Here is an 18892-nt window from a genome sequence, read left to right on the forward strand (position 1 = left end):
AGAGATTATGGAGAAAATACAAGTATTATTTTTTTGGCCCACCTCATATCTCTATACCAAACACACACAAAGCTGCAGTGTTGTACTTACTAACTACTGGAGCTAGGAGGTGGCAAAAAAATAAAGTGTGCGGCATTTTTTTATTTGGCGCACGGTGTGTGTTGCCGGCGGCGAAATACACAATTAACCAAACCTTATTGGGGGCAAAAAACATGATTATTTATTTTAACAAAACAAACAAAAAAAAAATTAACTGCACCTGCTTGGGGTTGATTGACGGAAATGGGGGGTGTGAAGCTGTGAGGGCTGGCTAACTGTGGACGACGCAGGGGTGGCTGGAGAAGGTGCAATAAAATTACTGGGGTCTGGAAATTCGGAGATTGGGCTAGACACATGAGAGGGCAGAGACACACTGGAAGGGTGAGACAAACCAGACATTACAGATACATTGGGAGGTGAGGGGGGAGGGATAGCTATCTTCTTCAGGTTTTTTTGCCTTTCCCTTTCTGGGATCGGCGCTGCGGTCCGGGGAGCCTCGTTGGGCTCATTGGTATCGGCCTGGCCGTGGTGGCCCACCTGTCAGGGTCCGTGTGCCATTGCAGCGGCATTGTTGTGGTGGCGGGCAACGCCAGGCCAGGGTCCGGCAGCGGCATTGTTGTGGTGGCGGGAAACGCCAGGCCAGGGTCCGGCAGCGGCATTGTTGTGGTGGCGGGTAACGCCATGCCAGGGTCCGGCAGCGGCATTGTTGTGGTGGCGGGGAAGGCCAGGCCAGGGTCCGGCAGCTGCTGCATGGTAGTGGTCCTGCGGAAGGCCATGCCAGGGTCCTGCGGCTGCCGCATGGTGGTGGCAGTGGAGGAGGTCCAAGCAGGAGCAGCAGTTGTCATGGTGGTGGCGGTGGGCTGTCCAACAGCACTCTGCATGGTGGTGGTGCTATAGTGGTGTCCGGCAGTGCTTGGAATGGGGGTGGACATGCAGTGGTATGCAGCAGAGGTCGGCATTGAGGTAAAGTGTGACAGTGTGGGCACAGGTGGAAATGCCGCCACTGTCTGCTGAAAATACCGACTCTGCTGCATAGCCTGCACGTAAGCAGCATTGCAGGCCTGCATGACACTCAGCTGGAGATCAGGAGTAAGGTGTTCCGACATGCCCTGTTCAATTTGGTTAAAAAAATGATGTGCTGGCTTCTGGAGGTCAGCTTTCACTTTGGCAAGGGCTGTGGTAACCTCCTGGATACGTGTACTCATATGGCTAATGGCAGAATCCAGTCGGTCACCCATCGCCTTGAGTCCCTCGTGGAAAACCGAGCTCAAGTGCAAAAACTCGGGCATGAGTGACCTGTCCGCGGCCCTTTGCCGCTGCCGGGAGGAGCCCAAAAAAAAATGGGCAGAGGCAGAGGACTGGGAAAGGGGATCACCTGATGGACCAGCTTCCTGGTCTCCAGTTAGTGTGGCAGGCCCACTTGCTGCAGCGCTGGAGGATGGCTGGGACGGGTCCGTGGCTGTCAGATGAAGAACCGCTCCAGAACCTGGGCCAACAGTGCTGCTCCATGTGCTGTGAAAAAAGAAGAAAAAAAAATAATACCAAACATTTACAAAACGCCAACTCCTGTGGAATATAAACATACAGATTAAGGCTGAGGTCACACTAGCAGTATTAGTCAGAGTTTTACATCAGACTTTGGAAGCCAAAACCAGGAGTACAACAGTCCGAGGATAAGTATAATCGAAACAGATGCACCACTTCTGCATTGATCACCCACTTCTGGTTTTGGCTTACAAATACTGATGTAAAATATGAAGGGACGATGGAGGTCATACAAGGCATATCTATACTCACCAGGACATGTGTCAGAAATAATGAATTCATGAGGCATTTATTTGTGCATCATGAATTCATTATTTCTGACACCTGACTAGATGAGTCTAGACCTGTTTTGTATTAGGCTGCATTCACACTAGCAGTATTTGGTCAGAGTTTTACATCAGACTTTGGAAGTCAAAACCAGGAGTACAACAGTCCGAGGAAGAGTATAATCGAAACAGATGCACCACTTCTGCATTTATCACCCACTCCTGGGTTTGGATTCCAAATACTGAGGTAAAATAGTGATCAAAAAATGCTAGTGTGACGGCAGCCTAATGCAATACAAAACATCTTTTTTTCACCAAAAATATACTTACCGTTAAGGACCGGTCTCAAAAATGCAAGGATGCGGTGATATTTGTACTTTCTGATCCTTGCTCCAGAACCACTAGGAAGCCGGCTCTCTTGAAGCAGGTCCTTGTTGAAGCGGTCCTTCATCGAACGCCAACGTGTTTTGACTCTGCCCACTGTTCAAAAAACAAAACATAATGGTTAGACAATGGTCTTTTGGCCGTGCTCACACAACTGTGTGTGCTGAGAGAAACTCTCAGGAGTTTCTCTCATCACACACAGTTGTGTGAGCATAGCCAAGGTCTCTGCTGTTTCACACTGCATTGCTATACTTACCAAATGCAGTTCGGACCAGAGTCGGAGCGTTGTCCCAGCCATCCCACATCGCTTTGGCCACCTCATTCCATAGCCGCCGGATCGTCACGTTGTCCGAGTGCTGCGGAATCCAGGTGTCCCACAACGGGACTCGCTCATGGACCAGGGAGATGAGGAGGTCATTGTCTATGAGGTCCTCATCCCGTTCTGGAACCTAAAAAAAAAAAGGACATTAATGTTGGAGACATTAACATAAGGAAGAAAGGAAACAGAAGCAGAGAAATGGCATGAATATTGAAAGTAAAAAAAAAAAAATTCCAGAAGAAAAATGTAAAGAAAGAGAAAAGTAAGGAAATGCAGAATCAAGAATTGTAAAGTGAGGATACAATAATCAGTCAGCCACGTATACGTACACGCTGCCGCCGTGCCACCCGACTGTGACCCCGCTCAGCCTCTTCCGCAGTAGAAGAAGTGCTCTAAAAAAACATACAAAAAAATTGTCATATGTGTTGATGTGACAGTGAATACTTACCAATCTGAGGAGGTGAATACTCACTTCACTGACATGTTCGGCTTGTGCAGGCCCAGGCGTTTGATCTTCATCAGAAGAAGATGACATTCTGATGCATGCAGAAAGAAAGAAATGGCAGAAATTAGGACATGTAGAGACAGAAAATAGAAAATATAGGCATTGGCTAGGATATACTCACATTGTTCAGTGTCTTGTTTTCCTCCAAGGTTGTAGCCTGCGTCTCGTCTGGTTCACTGTCTGCTGAGTAGTGACCTGCAACTGTCCACTCCCTCCCTTTATCACCTTAGCATGTGGGGGGTGGCTAATCTGTGTCTAGACATGTTTTCCTGGGATACAACGCATGCGTTCACATAGACAGCAATGCGTTTTTTTGGCGCATTCCTTACGCAATCGACCGCATACGTTTCTAGGCGGCAAATTGATGCCTCTAAAATTACTACATGTAGCATTTACCGCGCCAAACCGCAGATGACGAAACGACGCATGTGTCGTCAAACGCTGCAAAACGTAACCGATCGCAGATGCATGCGTCCCTTATGTTAAAGATAGGAATACACGACGCATGCGGATAATTGCGGAAGAAACGCTGCGGACACAACCGCAAATGTGAAACCAGCCTTAGTGAGCTCTCAATACAGTTTCACCCCTTAACCCCTGAAGCTTTTTTCGGTTTTGCTTTTTCGTTTTTCACTCCCCTCCTTCCCAGAGCCATAACTTTTTTATTTTTTCATAAATATGGCCATGTGAGGGCTTATTTTTTGTGGGACGAGTTGTACTTTTGAACTACACCATGAGTTTTACCATGTCATGTACTAGAAAATGGGGAAAAAATTCTAAGTGCTGTGAAATTGCAAAAAAAGTGCAATCCCACACTTATTTTCTGCTTGGCTTTTTTGCTAGGTTCACTAAATACTAAAACTGACCTGCCATTAAGATTCTCCAGGTCATTAGGAGTTCATAGACGCCAAACATGGCTAAGTTCTTTTTTACTGAAGTGGTGAACCAAAAATCCAAACTTTACTAAACAAAAAATTTTTTTTCAAAGCGGAGGTACTGCCATTGGATGTACTATTCCGTCCGATGGCATAAAGGGGTTGTTCGGTCAAAACTGTGACTGCAGACTTGCAGTATGAATCCCCCAGCACAAGCACTGTGTGCTGCAAGGATTCGCTGGTTTCAGACCTGGGACCGGAGGATATGTATGAGATATGTATATCCCGGCCAGTGGCCGCGGCCTCGCTCCATGCATTATAGAGCAAGAGCGAGGCTGCGTCCTCTAGTCGGACACGCTCACTGGTCCAAGCACAGTCTCTGCTCAATGCAAGTGTATGGAGAGAGGCTGCGCCCTATGGCCGGGAGCATGTATATCGCATACATACCCTCCGTTCCCAGGTCTGAAACTGGCAAATCCATGCAGAGGACAGAGCATGTGCTGGGGGATCCATAAGTCCCCCCTTTATGACAGCCAAAAGACTGAAAACAGTGGCCATGGGCCGCACTGTGCCCTCCCCACCTGCGACCAGATGTCACTGCTATCTGCATCCTAAGGGCTCGCCCACACTGGCGCATAATATAGGAGTGCAATGCCCAAAACGCTCACGGCACATTAACCCCCTAAAAGCTCCTCTGCCCTGGGATCAGTGCCCCTGCCACATCATCACGGGGGCCGATCGTTGTCATGGTGACTCTATGTTGTCACGATCCGGGTCACCAGGCACTAGCAATTTAGGCTACTTTCACACTAGCGTCGTGCACTGCACGTCCCTATGCGATGTTGCGGCGTACCGACGCTAGCTGTGAAAGCGCCGCACAACGGGGGCAGTGGATGCAGTTTTTCAGTGCATCCGCTGCCCCATTGTGAGGTGCGGGGAGGCGGGGGCGGAGTTCCGGCCGTGCATGCGCGGTCGGAAATGCTGGACACGACGCACCAAAAAACGTTACAAGCAACGTTTTTTGGTGGCGACGGTCCGACGCAACACGACGCACGACGGTTGCGACGTGTCGCACTGCGTCGCTAATAAAAGTCTATGGAGAAAAAACGCATCCTGGAAGCACTTTTGCAGGATGCGTTTTTTCTGCAAAATGACCCATAGCGATGTGCAGTGCACGACACTAGTGTGAAAGAGGCCTTAGTTATAGCTAGCGCAGAGCGGTCACATGGCCGCCTCTCTCCAGCACAATGCTGCCGGGAGAAGAGCCTCTGTAGCTCGGCACTGAGCGGTATACACAGGGTCACATGGCCGCCTCTCTCCAGCACAATGCTGCCGGGAGAAGAGACTCTGTAGCTCAGTTATGAGCAGTATACACAGGTCACATGACCGCCTCTCTACAATGCTGCTGGGAGAAGTAACTGCAGCTGCGCAGTGCGCGCCGCACTCATCAGCACTGACAATTGATTCTAGCAAGGAGGATAAGAAACGCCAAATCACGTGAACAGGAAGTCAGAGAGGTCATAGTTCACTGCCCACGGCAGCCAATCAGCGGGCGCAGTTGTGGGTGTCGGAACGAGGCTAGAGACGCAGATCCAGCGTGTCTGCTGATTGTAGCCCGGGGAAGCGGGGAATATGGCGAAACATCACCCTGACCTGATTTTCTGCAGGAAGCAGGCCGGCGTGGGTAAGCTGGGCGTCCCTTACGGTGCAGGGTTCTGGGCTGTCCCGGGACATGGCGGCTCCTCCGTCACACTCTGGCTGTGTCCCTCCGTGTGTGCTGGGGCCCCGCAGACTGCAGTGTCCATGGAGGACTGGGGCTGTAATGACCCTCGGTGCTTGTGGTGGAGCTGCTCGGTACAGTTATAGGACATACTGCCCTAGGCTCAAATCTGTAGGGGGATTGGAGTTTTTCTCTTGGATCCCGCCCACATGACTCCTAATGGCCGCCCGCTGCTATGTCAGTGAGAACGAGTATGCCAGTCCATTAAAGGGATTGTTTGTATTTTATTCCATTTGCTTTAAAGGGAACCCGCCCCGTGTTACTGCCGTCCAATCTGCTGCCCCATGTTACGGAGCAGGGGAGCGGAGCCTTAAGAGCTCAGCATATGAGTTTGTCATTTAACCCTCTGCTGTCCCTGGGATCTTCTGTCCGGGGGGCGGCCCCATCAGTAACTGACAGCTTTGAGTGTACATATAGAGATGGCTGTCAGTCACTGATAGGAGCCCACTGGACCGAAGATCCCAGAGAGGGCAGAGGATTAGGTACATAAAACATGGGAGATGCTGAATGTTTTCTTATAAAGCGATATATCATTCTACTCCCCCTCTATAACATTGGGCTGCATTAACATGGTGATAGGTTCCCTTTAAGTTTGTCATAATAACGTCAGCTGTACCAAGCACCAACCTGACCACCCTCGGGCGCTTGTTGGCATGACTGTAGCAGTGAGATCACAGCAATGTCATGTGACTGCTGCAGCCAATCACCGTGCTTAGCAGTAATGGCACGATACCACTGAGCCTAGTGACTGGCTGCAGTGCTCATGTGATGTCGTGACATAACTGTTGCAGCCATAGCCTCAAAGACTGAGGGTAATGGGGTAAGTGCTGACTTTTGTATTTTTACATATAAAAAGCCTATGGAATAAAAAAAAACAAATGGAGAACCCCATTAACAGTGACGGTCTGCTCTTAATATCGACCAGGCACCGCCTGAAGGAGGTGGAGATCCTGAAATCGTGCGGCCGTGCTACAATGTTTCCATATTTCTTATTCATGTCTGAGTTTCGGAAACAATGTCTCCCACGTCTTGTGACCAAGTTATAACCATTACAGACGTGAACCTCAGAGACAGACGTGTTATCTTATGGTTAATGCAGCCGTGTTCTGGGATCATAAAAATAGGAATAAAATGTCAGCACAGGACCCAGTCATTAAAAGGGAACCTGCCATTTCCCACATTAATCTGAGCCCGGGGTCCTGTTGTAGACCCCTCAGTCTGCAGATGCTTACTGGCGTCTCCAGCCCATGGAGCAATTATTGAAAGTACATGAGCGGGTTCAGCAGGATCACTGTGGGCAATGTATTTGTATACAAGTAAGCGCCATGGAATAAATGGCGCTATAATAATAAATTATTTATGAATTTATAGCACAACATCTGAATAAAATGCTGATAAATAATCTTTATTATGGACATTGCATTGACCACAGGACCTTGGGGTCAGATTAATATGCAAAATTCTGATATTGGGTTCCTTTGAATGGAAACAGAATTATCATAAAAAGTTTGTTTGCTGCTTCCGGGTGCCTTTTTTTTAAATTTTTTATTAAAGCTACATTTAGGCTATGTGCACACGTTGCAGATTTGACTGTGGAATTTTCTGTGCAGATTCTGCATTTCTTGGCAGAAAACGCAGGTCAGAATCTGCATCTTTTTTTGGTATGTGCACATGTTGCAGATTTTTGTGCAGACTTCTTCCTTTCTTTCCCCCTGCAGATTTCTATTATGGAATGGGTGCTGAAACGCAGCAGATCTGCACAAAGAATTGACATGGTCCTTTTTTGAATCTCCTGCGTTTTCTGTGCAGATTTTTCTGCACCATTAGCACAGCATTTTTTATTTTTTTTTGCCATTGATTTACATTGTACTGTAAGGGTATGTGCACACGTTGCGGATTGTCTGCGGATCCGCAGCGTTTTTTGAGGTGCAGAAACGCTGCAGATCCGCAATGGATTTACAGTACAATGTAAATCAATGAAAAAAAAAAATGCTGTGCACACTTTGCGGAAAATCCGCTGCGGAAACGCTGCGGTTTAAAAGAAGTAGCATGTCACTTCTTTTTTGTGAATCTGCAGCGTTTTTGTACCCACTCCATTATAGAAAACCGCAAGGGTAAAAACCGCAGCAAATCCGCAAGAAAAACGCTGCGGAACCGCACAAAAAACCGCAGGTGCGTTTTCTGCCTGGAGAGACAGAATCCGCACCAGAAATTCCTAAGCCTAATCCGCAACGTGTGCACATACCCTTAATCATTTGCAGATCTGCAGCATTTTTGCGCGGGGAAAAAAAGCTGCAGTTCTGCAGGAAATCTGCAACGTGTGCACATACCCTTAAAAGAAAAAAAAAAAAAGTTTGTACAACTTTTTTCCAGTTAAAAATTGGATCCACTTATTTATTTTGAACATTAACATTTTTTGGAAATAAATGATAAAGGATGGTCATCCATTATGTCCTATGTTAACGGGTCCTTTTTTTTAGCATTGCGCTTGCCCTGAACACACCAAGAAAAAAAAATGATTTGATAAACGGCATGCATAACAGAAAACAAACTGGCAGTTCTTAAATGGATCCCTTTCTTTCACCATAATTTTCTGAACTGCCAAAAAAAACACTACAGTGCGGCCATATGTCGCCACTGAGCAGCTTCAGAATGCAGGTAGACGTTCCCCATTGGTAACGCGCAGTTGTCACTTTATTAATACATTCTTGCTCACAATGAAAAGACGGCCTAAACTGATCTATCACTGGAGAGCTATTTACTAATGGAGACCTGACAGGAATATGGACATCATCAGCAGAATGTAATCCCCCACTAAGGCTGGCGTCACACTGGCGAGTTTTACGGACGTAAGAGCGCAGAAACTACGTCCGTAAAACTCGCATAACATACGGCACAATGATTCTCAATGGGGCTGCTCCTATCAGCCGTATATTACGGATCCGTAATATACGGCTTTCTACGGCCGTACAAAATCGCAGCATGCTGCGTTTGTCAGCGTATTGCGCAAAAAAAATCGCCAATGAAAGTCTATGGGGGCGAGAAAAATACGGATTCCACACGGACCAGCAGTGTGACTTGCGAGAAATACGCAGCGGTTTAGTGAAAAGTCGGTAATTCAATTGCCGGCTTTTCATTTCTCCTGCACAAACCCGACAGGATATGAGACATGGTTTACATATAGTAAACCATCTCATATCCCTTTTTTTTTTTGCATATTCCACACTACTAATGTTAGTAGTGTGTATGTGCAAAATTTCAGCGCTGTAGCTGCTAAAATAAAGGGTTAAATGGCGGACAAGATTGGCGTGGGCTCCCGCGCAATTTTCTCCGCCAGAATGGTAAAGCCAGTGACTGAGGGCAGATATTAATAGCCAGGAGAGGGTCCATGGTTATTGGCCCCCCGTGGCTAAAAACATCTGCCCCCAGCCACCCCAGAAAAGGCACATCTGGAAGATGCGCCTATTCTGGCACTTGGCCACTCTCTTCCCACTCCCTGTAGCGGTGGGATATGGGGTAATGAAGGGTTAATGCCACCTTGCTATTGTAAGGTGACATTAAGCCAGATTAATAATGGAGAGGCGTCAATTATGACACCTATCCATTATTAATCCAATTGTATGAAAGGGTTAAAAAACACACACACACATGATTTAAAAGTATTTTAATGAAATAAACACAGCGGTTGTTTTAATAATTTATTGCTCTCTCAATCCATCAGCAACACCCTCGCTTGGAAAAATAATAAACGCACAAGATACATACCTTCTGCTGACCCGTCTCGTCCCACGAAGTAATCCATCTGAAGGGGTTAACTAATATTACAGGAACGAGCTGCGATAAACCACTCGCTCGTGCCTGTAATCCCCGGGTGCTGAAAGGAAAGCTGTGATCTGTACTTACATTGAGTCGCGGTGATGCGCCCCTGCTGGATGTTCTCATGAACTGCAGCCTGGGAACTTTTTCCCACGCTCCAGGTCATATGAGGACATCCACCAGGGGGCGCATCACCGCGACTGAAGGAAATGTAGGTCAATGACCTATATTTCATTCATTCGCCGGGGATTACAGGCACGAGCACAGCTGCATTTGCAGGACTCCTGCCTGTAAAATATTTTAACCCCTTCAGATGGATTACCTCGTGGGGCGTGACGGTTCAGCTGAGGGTATGTATCTTGTGCGTTTATTATTTTTCCAAGCGAGGGCCTGCAAATGGATTGAGAGAGCAATAAATTATTAAAACAACCGCTGTTTATTTCATTAAAATACTTTTAAATCATGTGTGTGTGTTTTTTAACCCTTTCATACAATTGGATTAATCATGGATAGGTGTCATAATTGACGCCTCTCCATTATTAATCTGGCTTAATGTCACCTTACAATAGCAAGGTGGCATTAACCCTTCATTACCCCATATCACACCGCTACACAGGAGTGGGAAGAGAGTGGCCAAGTGCCAGAATAGGCGCATCTTCCAGATGTGCCTTTTCTGGGGTGGCTGGGGGCAGATGTTTTTAGCCACGGGGGGGGGCCAATAACCGTGGACCCTCTCCTGGCTATTAATATCTGCCCTCAGTCACTGGCTTTACCATTCTGGCGGAGAAAATTGCGCGGGAGCCCATGCCAATTTTTTCCGCCATTTAACCCTTTATTTTAGCAGCTACAGCGCTGAAATTTTGCACATACACACTACCAACATTAGTAGTGTGGAATATGCAAAAAAAAGAGGATATGAGATGGTTTACTGTATGTAAACCATGTCTCATATCATGTCGGGTTGGGGAAGGAGAAATTAAAAGCCGGCAATTGAATTATCGCGCTGAATGAAATCTAAATACAGAATATATATATATATATATATATGTGTCTCAATTATATATATATATATATATATATATATATATATATATATATATATATATATATATATATATATATATATATATATATATATATATATATATATATATATATATATATACACACATTCACTCACTCACTGGCCACTTTATTAGGTACACCTGTCCAACTTCTTGTTAACACTTAATTTCTAATCAGCCAATCACATGGCGGCAACTCAGTGCATTTAGGCATGTAGACATGGTAAAGACAATCTCCTGCAGTTCAAACCGAGCATCAGTATGGGGAAGAAAGGTGATTTGAGTGCCTTTGAACGTGGCATGGTTGTTGGTGCCAGAAGGGCTGGTCTGAGTATTTCAGAAACTGCTGATCTACTGGGATTTTCACGCACAACCATCTCTAGGGTTTACAGAGAATGGTCCGAAAAAGAAAAAAAATCCAGTGAGCGGCAGTTCTGTGGGCGGAAATGCCTTGTTGATGCCAGAGGTCAGAGGAGAATGGGCAGACTGGTTCGAGCTGATAGAAAGGCAACAGTGACTCAAATCGCCACCCGTTACAACCAAGGTAGGCCTAAGAGCATCTCTGAACGCACAGTGCGTCGAACTTTGAGGCAGATGGGCTACAGCAGCAGAAGACCACACCGGGTACCACTCCTTTCAGCTAAGAACAGGAAACTGAGGCTACAATTTGTACAAGCTCATCGAAATTGGACAGTAGAAGATTGGAAAAACGTTGCTTGGTCTGATGAGTCTCGATTTCTGCTGCGACATTCGGATGGTAGGGTCAGAATTTGGCGTAAACAACATGAAAGCATGGATCCATCCTGCCTTGTATGGAGCATCTTTGGGATGTGCAGCCGACAAATCTGCGGCAACTGTGTGATGCCATCATGTCAATATGGACCAAAATCTCTGAGGAATGCTTCCAGCACCTTGTTGAATCCATGCCATGAAGAATTGAGGCAGTTCTGAAGGCAAAAGGGGGTCCAACCCGTTACTAGCATGGTGTACCTAATAAAGTGGCCGGTGAGTGTATGTATATGTGTATATATATATATATATATATATATATATATATATATATATATATATATATATATATATATGTGTGTGTGTATGTGTATATATATATGTGTGTGTGTGTGTGTGTGTGTGTGTGTGTGTGTGTATATATATGTTTTAATGAACATTTGAGCACATAAATCCATTAGATGTCGGTTTTGCAAGCCTGCGCGATGATGTCGCAGTACGGATTACATACGGAGGATGCCATGCGCAAAATACGCTGACACACCCTGACTACGGATCACTATTTTGGGAACATTTCTCCGTATTACGGCCGTATAATATGTGGCGTATTGTCTTACGCCAAGTGTGACGCCGGCCTAATGCTGTAAAGTCAGTGTTTATACTGGTACATATTGGAGTTTTTAGAGTGGAAGTAAATATTTTAACGTATGGTAAATACCTATTTAATTGTTAATTATTGAGACAATCTGTTGTGATCTATTAATTTTTTTTGTTTTTTGTTTTCAGCTATAGGAAGACTATGTGAAAAATGTAAGTACTTGCAATTTAATTAGCACATAAATATCAGAAATTATAGACACTCTGATAAGGATGACCAGACTTTTTAAAGCGGTTTTCCAAAAAAAAAACTGTAATCACTCCCATTAGTCTGTGTGCACACCTTGCAGATTTGGTACATTTTTGTAGCGTTTTTTTTTCTGTGCGGACTGTGGCAAAGTGAATGAGAAACCTGTTGTGTCGTGCACACGCTAAGTATTTTTTGACTTGCAGATTCGGTGCATTAAAATAATCTGCAGCATGTCAATTCTCTGCGCGTTTTTGTCCTGCATTTTTTGTCCATTGAATGCACTGAAAAAACGCAATGTTTTTGAGGCTGCGGTTTCTTGCCAAGAGATGAGAAATTTCTGCAATCGCATTCTCAATGTGTACACAGACCATATACAGAATGTGTTCTATCACTGTTGAATATTTGATTTCACATTGTTAAATGCCTCCAAATACAGGTTATATTCAACTAAGAAAAAAAATCTTGTAAATTTTGTAGGCGATGGGAAGTGTGTTATTTGTGACTCGTACGTGCGGCCTTGTACCCTGGTCCGGATCTGTGATGAGTGTAATTACGGCTCGTACCAAGGCCGCTGTGTCATCTGCGGAGGCCCCGGAGTGTCGGACGCTTACTATTGCAAGGAGTGCACCATTCAAGAGAAAGATGTGAGTGACATAAGCCGACAACAGAAAATGAGACTAAATTGTATATTTTGTACAATGTAAAAATAACTGCTAATGAAAAGCACATAACTTTCCCCACTACATTTAAATTATAGTAGAATTATATGTGTGTGTGTGCTTAATTATATTTTTATGTGGCTTCAGTGGGACTCAACAAGATTATGAAATATTCTAGATTTGGGCATAGTTCTGCGCTGATGAACTTGTATCTATCAGCACAGAACAAGGAGAAGAAGAAGAAAGCCATCGGGTACACTGAATACATGGACAACTAGGTTTCACTGCTCTTCAGTGTCGCTTCTCACTACACAATGTTCACGGGCTTTTGACAAAGAATACTCGCATGCCAATGTGTTCATACGTTTTCAGGGGAAATAGCAGAAGCCTAGCACACAATTGAGCGGCTACCTTATGGTTTTTAAGTACATTATGTTTTGGATGTAAATTCTAATAACTACCGTATTTTCCGGCGTACAAGACGACTTTTTAACCCCTAAAAATTGTCCCAAAAGTCGGGGGTCGTCTTATACGCCGGGTACGGCGTGTGCAGGGAGCGATCCTGGATGATTCCCAGGGTCTGAAGGAGAGGAAACTCTCCTTCAGGCCCTGGGATCCATATTCATGTTAAAAATAAAGAATAAAAATAAAAAAATATGTATATACTCACCCCTCCGAGAAGCCTGGCTCTCACTGGTGTAAGCGTCTGCCTCCGTTCCTAAGAATTGCAGAGCGTGAAGGACCTTCGATGACGTCACAGTCAGGTGACTGGTCACATGAGCGGTCACGGACCAATCACAGGCCAGTCACCTGACCGTGACGTCATCGAGGGTCCTTCATGCTGCAATTCTTAGGAACGGAGGGAGACGCTTACACCGGTGAGAGCCAGGCTTCTCGGAGGGGTGAGTATATACATATTTTTTATTTTTATTCTTTATTTTTAACATGAATATGGATCCCAGGGCCTGAAGGAGAGTCTCCTCTCCTTCAGACCCTGGGAACCACACGCTGTATAAGATGACTAGGCTTATAAGATGACCCCAGTCTTATACAGCGGGCATATCCCAAATTCCATATTTTATATGGAAAAGTTGGGGGTCGTCTTATACGCCCAGTCGTCTTATACACCAGAAAATACGGTATGTAAACAAAACTGCACTTTTTTATTTATTTATTTTTTTCTTTAATTATTTACCCATTCTTTCTTTTTTTATCCTTTAGAGAGATGGTTGCCCAAAGATTGTGAATTTGGGCAGTTCGAAAACTGATCTTTTTTATGAGAGAAAGAAGTATGGTTTCAAGAAGAGGTAGTTCAGAGTCTGGATCCTGTTTGATAGAAACTGTACATTATTTTTTTTTTTTTATTGTTATTGGATTATTGGATCAATAAATTCTGTTTCTACAACCATTTGTTTTGTTCTTTGTCATGCGTTCACTGATCTATCTAAACATCAGCATTCCCAAACTGCTGAGCCGCATTGGGGACATATCACTTTGAAAAAATGTCAATAGGCACATCAGGGGCTCTCCAAACGCGACATGGTGTCCGCTAACGATTGGAGCTAATTTTTCATTTAAAAAGTCAAATGGGCGCTCCTTCCCTTCCGAGCCCTGCCGTGTACCCAAACAGTGGTTTACCCCCACTTGTGAGGTATCGGTGCACTCAGGAGAAATTGCCCAACAAATTTTAGGATCCATTTTATCCTATTGCCCATGTGAAAAGGAAAAAATTGAGGCTAAAAGAACTTTTTTTGTGAAAAGAAAGTATTTTTTAATTTTTTGCGGATCAATTTGTGAAGCACCTGGGGGTTTAAAGTGCTCACTATGCATCTAGGTAAGTTCCTTGGGGGGTCTAGTTTCCAAAATGGCGTCACTTGTGGGGAAGCTCCAATGTTTAGGCACACGGGGGCTCTCCAAACGCGACATGGTGTCCGCTAACGATTGGAGCCAATTTTTCATTCAAAAAAATCAAATGGCGCTCCTTCCCTTCCGAGCCTTGTCGTGTGCACAAACAGTGGTTCGCCCCCCACATATGGGGTATCGGTGTACTCAGGACAAATTGGACAACAACTCTCGGGGTCCAGTTTCTCTTTTTTACCCTTGGGAAAATAAAAAAATTGTTGCTAAAAGATCATTTTTGTGACTAAAAAGTTAAATGTTCATTTTTTCCTTCCATGTTGCTTCTGCTGCTGTGAAGCACCTGAAGGGTTAATAAACTTCTTGAATGTGGTTTTGAGCACCTTGAGGGGTGCAGTTTTTAAAATGGTGTCACTTTTGGGTATTTTCAGCCATACAGACCCCTCAAACTGACTTCAAATGTGAGGTGGTCCCTAAAAAAAAAAAATGGTTTTGTAAATTTTGTTGTAAAAATGAGAAATTGCTGGTCAAATTTAACCCTTATAACTTCTTAGCAAAATAAAAATTGTTTCCAAAATTGTGCCAATGTAAAGTAGACATGTGGGAAATGTAATTTATTAACTATATTGTGTCACATAACTCTCTGGTTTAAAAGAATAAAAATAAAAAAATTAAATTGCGAAATTTTCAAAATTTTTGCCAAATTTCAGATTTTTTTTCACAAACGCAAAAATTATCAACCTAAATTTACTACCAACATGAAGCCCAATATGTCACGAAAAAACAGTCTCAGAATCGCTAGGATCCGTTGAAGCGTTCCTGAGTTATTACCTCATAATGGGACACTGGTTAAATTGCAAAAAATGGCCAGGTCAAAATAGGCTGGGTCATGAAGGGGTTAATAGGCAACTTCCTTTCCTTTGGCAAAATGGGTCAGAAGAGAGATTTGATTTGCTCTGAAAAGTCCAAAATTGTGAGATGTCTTGCAGAGGGATGCAGCAGTCTTGAAATTGCCAAACTTTTGAAGCGTGATTACCGAACAATCAAGCGTTTCATGGCAAATAGCCAACAGGGTCGCAAGAAGCGTGTTGGGCAAAAAAGGCGCAAAATAACTGCCCATGAATTGAGGAAAATCAAGCGTGAAGCTGCCAAGATGCCATTTGCCACCAGTTTTGCCATATTTCAGAGCTGCAATGTTACTGGAGTAACAAAAAGCACAAGGTGGGCGATACTCAGGGACATGGCCAAGGTAAGGAAGGCTGAAAAATGACCACCTTTGAACAAGAAACATAAGATAAAACGTCAAGACTGGGCCAAGAAATATCTTAAGACTGACTTCAAAGGTTTTATGGACGGATGAAATGAGTGTGACTCTTGATGGGCCACAGGCTGGATCAGTAAAGGGCAGAGAGCTCCACTCCGACTCAGACGCCAGCAAGGTGGAGGTGGGGTACTGGTATGGGCTGGTATCATCAAAGATGAACTTGTGGGACCTTTTCGGGTTAAAGGGAACCTGTCACCTGAATTTGGCGGGACGAGTTTTGGGTCATATGGGCGGGGTTTTTGGGTGTTTCATTCCCCCTTTCCTTACCCGCTGGCTGCATGCTGGCCGCAATATTGGATTGAAGTTCATTCTCTGTCCTCCGGAGTACACGCCAGCGCAAGGCAATATTGCCTTGCGCTGGCGTGTACTCCGGAGGACAGAGAATGAACTTCAATCCAATATTGCGGCCAGCATGCAGCCAGCGGGTAAGGAAAGGGTCAATCAAACACCCAAAAACCCCGCCCATATGACCCAAAACTGGTCCCGCCAAATTCAGGTGACAGGTTCCCTTTAAGGATGGAGTAAAGCTCAACTCCCAGACCTACTGCCAGTTTCTGGAAGACAACTTCTTCAAGCAGTGGTACAGGAAGAAGTCGGTATCGTTCAAGAAAAACATGATTTTCATGCTGGACAATGCTCCATCACATGCCTCCAACTACTCCACAGCGTGACTGGCCAGTAAAGGTCTCAAAGAAGAAAAAATAATGATATGGCCCCCTTGTTCACCTGATCTGAGCCCCATAGAGAACCTGTGGTCCCTCATAAAAAGTGAGATCTACAGGGAGGGAAAACAGTACACCTTTCGGAACAGTGTCAGGGAGGCTGTGGTGGCTGCTGCACCCAATGTTGATCGTAAACAGATCAAGCCACTGACAGAATCTATGGATGGAGGCTGCTGAGTGTCATCATAAAGAAAGGGGGCTATATTGGTCACTAATTTTTTGGGGGTTTTGTTTTTGCATGTCAGAAATGTTTATTTCTAAATTTTGTGCAGTTATATTGGTTTACCTGGTGAAAATAAACAAGTGAGATGGGAATATATTTGTTTTTTTATTAAGTTGCCTAAGGCTATGTTCACACGATCCTTTTTTCGCTGTGGAATTTTCAGGTCCTGATTTGTGAAAACCGCAGTGCAAAACCTGCGGTGGTTTTCACTGCGGTTTTCAGTCCTTTTTCTAATGCGGATTCCACTGCCGGTTTCCAGCTGCATTTTCCTATTGGTGCAGGTGGAAACCCGCTGCGGAATCCGCAGAAAGAATTGACATGGTACTTCTTTTTTTCCGCAGAAAATCAGCGCGGATTTTCCAGCGGAAAAAAGGAACGTGGGAACAGCGGTTTTCTTTTTCCATAGGGTAACATTTTACTGTACCCTGCATGGAAAAAGGATGCGGATCCGCAGCTGCAAATCCGCTGCGGATCCGCAGCGAAAACCGCATCGTGTGAACAAGCCCTAATAATTCTGCACAGTAATAGTTACCTGCACAAACATATCCTCCTAAGATAGCCAAATCTAAAAAAAAAAAAAACCATTCCAACTTCCAAAAATATTAAGCTTTGATATTTGAGTCTTTTGGGTTGATTGAGAACATAGTTGTTGATCAATAATAAACCTAATCCTCTAAAATACAACTTGCCTAATAATTCTGCACACAGTGTAGTATTAAAGCACGCCGAAGATACTCTATTCACACACAAGCGTGCACAGATAACGCCTTATCCGAGCACGCTCGCTCATCACTAGGACTGCTTATGTTCGGCCACCATTACCAGGCAGCAGTGGGGGCCGGTCCCTTTAGAGATGCGCAATAAATGCAAAATAAAAAAAAAAAAATATCGGAATAACAATGCAAACTTACCTGATTTCTGTCTACCTTCCTCCCTTATTTTTAATCCCTTAAAAACCCAGAGGTATTTTTGGTTTTGCATTTTAATTTTTCGCTCCCCTTCTCAAAGCCATAACTTTTTTTTTTTTTTTTTTTTTTAACATCAATATGGCCGTGTGAGGGCTTGTTTTTTGCCGGACTTGTTGTACATTTGAATGACACCATTTGTGTTAACATATCGTGTACTGGAAAATGGGGAAAAAAAATCCAAGTGCGGTGAAATTGCAAAAAAAAGGTGCAATCCCATAGATTTTGCTTTTTTACTATGTTAACTAAATGCTAAAACTGATCTACCATTATGATTCTCCAGGTCATTATGAGTTCATAGACACCAAACATGTCTAGTTTATTTTTTTACCTAAGTGGCGAAAAAAAAAATCCAAAGTTTAAGTAAAAAATTGCGCCATTTTCCAATACCCGTAGTGTCTCCATTTTTGTGATCTTGGGTTACATGATGGCTTATTTTTTGCGTGCCGAGCCAACGTTTTTATTGATACCATTTTGGTGCACATACGATTTTTTGATTGCCCGTTATTGCATTTTAATCCAACATCGTAGAGACCAAAAAAAAACAATCCTGACTTTGACTTTTTTTCTCTTTATGCTGTTTAATGATCAGGCTAAAATATATATATTTATATATATATAAAATTTTGAATGGGGCAACGGGGGTGATTTGAGCTTTTATACATTTTTTTTTTTATATTTTTAAAAACTTTTTTTTAAACTTTTCGCATGCTTCAATAGAAGCTGTCATAGCCCGATCGACTCTGCTACATACAGGCAATTATCAAATCGCCTGTATGTAGCATAATTGCTCACTAGCTATGAGCGCCGACCACAGCAATCCAACAGTGACAACCATAGAGATCTGCTGGATACCTCTAGTTGTCATGCCAATCCATCGGCGACACGGCCGCCGATGGGCGGGATTTCTGGCGTGCTTGCCGGAAGCCCGTGTTAAATGCGATTGCACCCACAGATGTTAGAGGCACATGTC

General features: G+C 44.2%; 1 protein-coding gene and 1 long non-coding RNA gene across 2 annotated transcripts; one reads left to right on the plus strand and one right to left on the minus strand.

Annotated features, from left to right (window-relative positions):
- Positions 1-1448: 1448 nt before the first annotated feature.
- Positions 1449-3359, minus strand: LOC143788065 (uncharacterized). Its single transcript, XR_013218546.1, has 3 exons — positions 2491-3359; positions 2181-2330; positions 1449-1551 (listed from the first exon to the last, which is right to left on the minus strand). It is a non-coding gene; the product is annotated as an uncharacterized LOC143788065 (long non-coding RNA).
- A 2086-nt stretch (positions 3360-5445) lies between these two features.
- On the plus strand, positions 5446-14251 carry PHF5A (PHD finger protein 5A). Its single transcript, XM_077278661.1, has 4 exons — positions 5446-5617; positions 12109-12132; positions 12647-12813; positions 14050-14251. The coding sequence occupies exons 1-4, from the start codon at positions 5566-5568 to the stop codon at positions 14137-14139; spliced, it is 333 nt and encodes a 110-aa protein (XP_077134776.1). The 5' UTR covers positions 5446-5565; the 3' UTR covers positions 14140-14251.
- Positions 14252-18892: the final 4641 nt, after the last annotated feature.

This window comes from Ranitomeya variabilis, chromosome 8, assembly GCF_051348905.1.
Source record: "Ranitomeya variabilis isolate aRanVar5 chromosome 8, aRanVar5.hap1, whole genome shotgun sequence".
NCBI lineage: Eukaryota > Metazoa > Chordata > Amphibia > Anura > Dendrobatidae > Ranitomeya > Ranitomeya variabilis.